Here is a 7,341-nt window from a genome sequence, read left to right as displayed (position 1 = left end):
TGTCTACCCACAAGCATTGCAATGAAATTGTTAGTTATTTAGTAGAGCTAAACATCTCTTTATTTTCGCGATAAGCATTGAAGATGAACAAAAAGTTGAACCAAGCAACAACACTTTTGTGGGCCGAAGGCCCACCTTACCAGCCTTGCGCAGGAACTAGCTGATGAGCCGGCCGGAGGGCGGCGAACCAGCTAGTGTGCTTATAAATGTACAGTATATATATGCATATATATATATACAATATATACTGTATATATATATATAATATACGGTATATATACAGTGTATGTATATATATATATACATATATATATATACATATACTGTATATGTACTTTATGTATAAATACAGTATATACAGTGTACATGTATACACACACGTATGAAATTGGTATTGTAATTTAAGCCATTTCTTGATCCAATCAGGAAAAATATTCATCCAATTCTTAGAAAATGGCCCACACAATTTGCTTGATGTCCACGAATGTACGAAGCACAATTCCTGTCATGTTTACAGATAAAGTCACAATGTTTTTTTTTTTTTTAATTAATTGAATATTTCCTGTATTTCATTCTCGATACATGATTAATTGCTTGTAATACAGCTTTTGGTCACCTTATGGAGATGTAACGCTGATTTGTTATCCAAATCTGCAAAATGCACGCATGAAGCTCTTTTGTCATCCATTAACGAGATGCACGGTATTTGTAGATACACATTAGCATATTAATATGCCCTTTGTAGGTCAGAAGAGCTCGGGAAGAAAATCAGCCGTGGCGAGTGAGTGCGTACTGAAAGTGCACGCTCGAGAGCGTTTGTAATCAGCTGTCAAAACGTGCAATGTTCTCATTGTGGCCACTGAGAGTTGAGCTATGCGCTGGGCAGGGAAAAGCTCTCAGGTCCTCTCGGTATGTTCATCCAAGCTGTGGCAGTGGATGTGAACAACATACTGCGGTGACACCATCTGCTTCACTGCACTCTCCGCGACAAGGTGTTTGAAGTGTTCTGTCGAAGGTAAGACTTCCATGTGAATGGAGTGTTTATGTTGGGTCAAAGTAATTCGCAGTAATAACCACTTTTTTTTGATATTGTTCTAATGTGTTATGTACTGCTTTGCCATATGGCACCTACTGTTTGAAAAAAAAATCTGCAATGATCAAACTAAAGTTGTTGTGACTTTTTGTTTTCCTTGAAATGTTCGGTCAAATGGTTTTCAGTTGAAAAAGATGTATGTTTTGGGTTATTGCAAACTGCTGAATATTTGGGGGAAAAAAATGTTCATTATCGTGTTGTTACAGCATATTGCTGCCAACTGATGCGAATGGTGCTCATTTTAAAGCATGGTGTTTCATTTTACTTCGATCTGCCCCTCACTACCCTAAATAATTGTTTGGTATGATTATCGTCAGTATTTGAGAGTCTTTTCTTTGCTTTTTTATGAATATCGTGAGTGCGCAAGAGATGATTGAGTTGGGCCTCCCCGATGGCAGCCTGATCGATGAGCTGATAGTGCTAACGTCCCAGAGCCTCGGCCAACTGGAGATCCAAGAACACTTCAACATCATCAAGGAGATTGGCCGAGGGAAATATGGCAAAGTGCTGCTGGTCACACATCGCTTCAAGGGTACTTTGCACTTGCTTGACATCATATCAAATCAAAACAACGACTGTAAAGAATAAAATGTTAAGAACAAAACAAAACAGAATTAATTTCAATGACATGGGCCCCAGTAGAAGTCAAGTATATTTATATTACTGCCCTTAATCACTAAAACATCTCCAACGGATTTACATAGTCACAGTTCACAGAGATCAAAGATATATTCAGGTGACAACACCCATCCGTGAAAGGAAATGCTCGGAGAAAACCCATTTTTGGGGGGGGGGGGGAAGAAATATTCATAGGAGATCACAGATGGAAGAATCCTTCTTCCATGATGTCCAGGCTGTGGTGGATGTTGTGTGGACAGCAATTAGCCCTATGATATGATAAATGAATGAATGTTATACAGTGTTTGTTTCAACGGCATTAAAGTCCATTTCATCCAATTAAGCGCTATGGGTAGACACCTTGGCTTATGTGCGTTTCAATCGGATGCGTATCATCAAGAGGCCACAAACGCCACAGTTAGCAAATTTTCCGCATTATAAGGCGCACCTAAAAGCATTCAATTTTCTCAAAAGCCAACAGTCACGTATCATAGTCCGATGCGCCTTGTATATGGCTCAATGTTCGGATTTCTTGGATGTAGTATTTTAAACGTTCTGTGAAGCACTTTGTTCGATCTGCAACGGTTGTGAAAGCTCTCTACAAATAAAGCTGCATTGTCCTGTATTCCCTTTAGCATATCTCCATCTAGTGGATGCATAAGGTAACCACAGCTTCTATTCGATGCGCCTTATAGTGCAGTGCACCTTATATACGGTTTTAAAATAGACCATTCATTGAAAGTGCGCCTTATACTCCAATGCGCCTTATAGTGCGGTAAGTACGGAATTTGAAAAAAAACAATGGCGGATTAAGGACAAGAAAACGTTACTGGCAAAGAGAAGATGCTTTGGAACTCAGAGATATTTGACGGAACTGGTCACTTCAAGCACCAAATCTTTGAAATTATCACAAATGTGTCGGGACCGGGGATCTGTGATCCAAGGCGGAATATGTACTTCCATGAACACACTGCGGCACATGACACATGTATTCCACTCACTTTCGATGTCGCATTTGTTTGAGATTTTCACATTTACAGAAGTCGCCACTCTAATTTCATTTGAAGCTACAGTCCAGTTAAGGTGTATTCTGACATGCCAATTGGTCTTATTGTCTGTTGTTGTTAGGTCATAAGTTCAACCAATTAGAATGAGTGTAATTGTTCACGTTTTTCATTGATTACGGAGTGGATGTTTTGAATACGGATGCTGCCGCAGGGACTCCCATGGCATTGAAAGTGATGCCGAAAACCTCAACTAAGCTGCAGGGGTTCCTGCGAGAGTACTGCATCTCCTTACATCTGTCCTGCCACCCCTGCATCGTGGGTCTCTTTGGCATCGCCTTTCAGTCGAGTGAGCACTACTGCTTTGCCCAGGAGCTTGTCATCGGGAGGGACCTGTTTGCCGTCATTCAGCCCAAGGTACGGCTGGTCACTGTGTAAAACTCATCAAGAAGTCGGTTGATTTTGCTTCGTTTTCTAGAGCGCTAAATGATCCATTTCAGGTGGGAATCCCTGAGTCGGCGGCCAAACGTTGCGCCGTCCAGATCGCCAGTGCTTTAGAATTCATCCACAGTCGGGGGCTGGTCCACCGAGATGTGAAGCCTGAGAACATCCTGCTGCTGGATCATGACTGCTGCCAAGTCAAACTGGCAGACTTTGGCCTGGCCCAGAAGAGGGGCACTCTGATCAGTTTCATCACCGGGACTCTGCCTTACATGGCCCCGGAGCTTTGCAAAGTCGCTCTCCTCGAGGGCCAGAAAGAAGTCACTGCGCCTCCGCTGAGTGTGGAGCCAAGTCTAGACACTTGGGCCTTTGGTGTGCTTATATTCTGCATTCTGACGGGTTACTTTCCTTGGGAGCGCTGCACGGACTCGGATGATTGCTACCAAGAGTTTGCTGACTGGTCAAGCCTGGGAGAGGATGGCAACACAGAACGGGACAATCCTCAATTGTGGAACAAGTTCACTCCAGACGCTATGGAGTTGTTTCGTAAGCTCCTGGCCGTGGATGCAGAAAAGAGGTGCGCCGAAGGGACGGTGAGAGAATACGTGATGAAGGCCTGGCTTAAGAAGAAAAATGGGATGGAGCAGCAGACGACAGTAGAAAAAGACAAAGAATAATCCTGGACGAACGGCGCTGGATTTTACATGAAGTTGTATTCATTAACATGAATGAACATCATCATTTAAATGTTGTTCAGTTCTTGTTTGTATTATACTACGTGTGTTTTCATTGAACATGAACTTCGTCCACAACAACCAAGATTTTGTTGCACCCATTTCAATGTATACCAGTGTACTATTAAACGGTCATATGAAGGGCCAGAAATGTATCACAAGTGTAATAAATAAGCAGGGTAAAGCTCCGAAGTATGCAAACCTTCTTTTGTTTACTTAACAACAGCCTGTCACAATACGGCACTCTGTGGCTGGGATGTGCATGAGTAAACGTGCGAGCCTTGCACGTGGTCAAGCGATAGAAGAGCCACAAAGGTGACCCTGAAAATCGTTTTATCGTATCGAGTGAACACGTCACAAAAATGTTCTCAATGAACCGAGTAGACTGAAGAATGTTATTTGAATAAATCCGAGTATGGTAAGAAATGCACACTCACAACTCGCATTGAGATATGTTTGTGCAATACAATTTTTTGGCATCAAAAATGTCCCTTGTCATGCATACAGCACAGTCTGCTGTTTTTTTGTCTTTCTGAAGACAAAAAACAGCAGCAAAGGCACCACTTGTATCCATTGGAATAATTTAGCATATGCAATACTGTATATGACCACACTGTGAGAGCAGGCGCATGGAAAGAAATATTTACACAAATCCATCCGTCCAATTAGCATTCCCGCTTCCAATCTGTTGGCCAGATATCGGATAACTCTTTGAAGCTATAGAATAGAACACTGACCTCAGTACCACTTTGGCGTGGCTGTCGCTCGACATCTCTATCCCCGTCTCATCTCATTTTCTAAACCCCCTTCTATTGAATAATTCCTTGGCATTTCGCTCCAGCTGGCCCCGTGGCTGATGACAACTCATGCGGCGCATCACCGAGTTATGTTTCCTATCAGCCCTAAATCTGAGTGCACATTCAAACGGGTCAAACAAACACTGATGAAGACCACGTCAAGCCAACTCCCAAGCGTGGGACTGCCATGGATCAACAGTTATGGCAAATGGCCACAATGGAAAGAACTGAAATAATAATAATAACAATAATAGTAATCCATTCAGGCAGCCCGGTAGTCCAGTGGTTAGCACGTCGGCTTCACAGTGCAGAGGTATCGGGTTCGATTCCAGCTCCGGCTTCCCTGTGTGGAGTTTGCATGTTCTCCCCGGGCCTGTGTGGGTTTTCTCCGGGTGCTCCGGTTTCCTCCCGCATTAAAAAAAAAAACATGCATTGGACACTCTAAATTGTCCCTAGGTGGATGGTTGTTCATCGCTGTGTGGATGGTAATCCATCCATCCATCAAACTCCACACAGGAAGGCCGGAGCCGGGCCGACAATAATAATAATTATTATTATAACAATATCAGGAGTCCTTGGAGTCCTTGGAGGGTGTGCTGGAGAGTACTCCTGCTGGGGACTCCCTTGTTCTGCTGGGGGACTTCAATGCTCACGTGGGCAATGACAGTGAGACCTGGAGGGGCGTGATTGGGAGGAACGGCCCCCCCGATCTGAACCCGAGTGGTGTTTTGTTGTTGGACTTCTGTGCTCGTCACGGATTGTCCATAACGAACACCTTGTTCAAACATAAGGGTGTCCATATGTGCACTTGGCACCAGGACACCTTAGGTCGCAGTTCGATGATCGACTTTGTTGTTGTATCATCGGATTTGCGGCCGCATGTTCTGGACACTCGGGTGAAGAGAGGGGCGGAGCTGTCAACTGATCACCACCTGGTGGTGAGTAGGCTCCGATGGTGGGGGAAGATGCCGGTCCGTCCTGGCAGACCCAAACGTATAGTGAGGGTTTGTTGGGAGCGTCTGGCGGAATCCCCTGTCAGAAGGAGTTTCAACTCCCACCTCCGACAGAGCTTTTCCCATGTTCCGGGGGAGGCGGGGGACATTGAGCCCGAGTGGACCGTGTTCCGTGCCTCTATTGTTGAGGCGGCCAATCTGAGTTGTGGCCGTAAGGTGGTTGGTGCCTGTCGTGGCGGCAACCCCCGTACTCGCTGGTGGACACCAGCAGTAAGGGATGCCGTCAAGCTGAAGAAGGAGTCCTATCGAGCCTTTATGGCCTGTGGGACCCCAGAGGCAGCTGACGGGTATCGATTGGCCAAGCGGGCCGCGGCTTCGGTGGTCGCCGAGGCAAAAACCCGAGCGTGGGAAGAGTTCGGTGAGGCCATGGAAGCCGACTTCCGGACGGCTTCGAGGAAATTCTGGTCCACCATCCGACGTCTCAGGAGGGGGAAGCAGTGCACCACTAACACTGTGTACAGTGGGGATGGGGCGCTGCTGACTTCGACTCGGGACGTTGTGAACCGGTGGGCAGAGTACTTCGAAGACCTCCTCAACTCCACCAACACGCCTTCCTTGGAGGAAGCAGAGCCCGCGGGCTCTGAGGTGGGCTCTCCTATCTCTGTGGTTGAAGTCACCGATGTGGTTAAAAAGCTCCTCGGTGGCAAAGCCCCAGGGGTGGATGAGATCCGCCCGGAGTTCCTCAAGGCTCTGGATGTTGTGGGGCTGTCCTGGTTGACACGCCTCTGCAACATCGCGTGGACAACAGGGAGAGTGCCTCTGGATTGGCAGACCGGGGTGGTAGTCCCTCTTTTTAAAAAGGGGGACCGGAGGGTGTGTTCCAACTACAGAGGGATCACACTCCTCAGCCTCCCTGGTAAGGTCTATTCAGGGGTGCTGGAGAGGAGGGTCCGTCAGGAAGTCGAGCCTCAGATTGAGGAGGAGCAGTGTGGTTTTCGTCCCGGCCGTGGAACAGTGGACCAGCTCTACACCCTTAGCAGGGTCCTTGAGGGTATGTGGGAATTCGCCCAACCAGTCTACATGTGTTTTGTGGACTTGGAGAAGGCGTTTGACCGTGTCCCTCGGGGAGTTCTGTGGGGGGTGCTTCGTGGGTATGGGGTACCGAATCCCCTGATACGGGCTGTTCGGTCACTATACCACCGATGTCAGAGTTTGGTTCGCATTGCCGGCAGTAAGTCGGAATCGTTTCCAGTGGAGGTAGGACTCCGCCAAGGCTGCCCTTTGTCGCCGATTCTGTTCATAACCTTTATGGACAGAATTTCTAGGCGCAGCCGAAGCGTTGAGGGGGTCCGTTTTGGGGGCCTCAGTATTTCATCCCTGCTTTTTGCAGATGATGTGGTGCTGTTGGCTCCTTCAAACAGGGCTCTCCAACTCTCACTGGAGCGTTTCGCAGCCGAGTGTGAAGCGGTTGGGATGAAAATCAGCACCTCCAAATCTGAAACCATGGTCCTCAGTCGGAAAAGGGTGGAGTGCCCCCTCCGGGTCGGGGAGGAGATCTTACCCCAAGTGGAGGAGTTCAAGTATCTTGGGGTCTTGTTCACGAGTGGGGGTAGGAGGGAGCGGGAGATCGACAGGCGGATCGGTGCAGCGTCTGCTGTGATGCGGACGTTGTATCGGTCTGTCGTGGTGAAGAAGGAGCTG

At 46.9% G+C, this 7,341-nt stretch overlaps 1 protein-coding gene across 2 annotated transcripts; it reads left to right on the top strand.

Moving 5' to 3' along the window:
• Positions 1–785: 785 nt before the first annotated feature.
• Positions 786–4,078, top strand: si:dkey-8e10.3 (serine/threonine-protein kinase SBK1). 2 transcript variants are annotated; one of them, XM_052051622.1, is made up of 4 exons: positions 786–1,015; positions 1,461–1,625; positions 2,930–3,132; positions 3,216–4,078. In XM_052051622.1, the coding sequence occupies exons 2-4, from the start codon at positions 1,463–1,465 to the stop codon at positions 3,831–3,833; spliced, it is 984 nt and encodes a 327-aa protein (XP_051907582.1). In that variant the 5' UTR covers positions 786–1,015; positions 1,461–1,462; the 3' UTR covers positions 3,834–4,078. The 2 variants fall into 2 exon arrangements, with proteins under 2 accessions (XP_051907582.1, XP_051907572.1); XM_052051612.1 differs by having other exon boundaries at positions 1,453–1,625.
• The last annotated feature ends 3,263 nt before the right edge of the window (positions 4,079–7,341 follow it).

The sequence above is a fragment of the Hippocampus zosterae genome, chromosome 2, assembly GCF_025434085.1.
Source record: "Hippocampus zosterae strain Florida chromosome 2, ASM2543408v3, whole genome shotgun sequence".
NCBI lineage: Eukaryota > Metazoa > Chordata > Actinopteri > Syngnathiformes > Syngnathidae > Hippocampus > Hippocampus zosterae.
The sequence above is the reverse complement of the archived record's forward strand: the minus strand, read 5'-3'. Positions and strand labels throughout refer to the sequence as shown.

Bases quoted from the DNA above. Each gene is read 5' to 3' on its own strand.
- si:dkey-8e10.3 (XM_052051622.1), top strand. From the start codon at position 1,463: ATGATTGAGTTGGGCCTCCCCGATGGCAGCCTGATCGATGAGCTGATA. The intron at 1,626-2,929 runs GTACTTTGCACT...ATGCTGCCGCAG, and splicing joins GGTCACACATCGCTTCAAGG to GGACTCCCATGGCATTGAAA. The intron at 3,133-3,215 runs GTACGGCTGGTC...GATCCATTTCAG, and splicing joins TTGCCGTCATTCAGCCCAAG to GTGGGAATCCCTGAGTCGGC.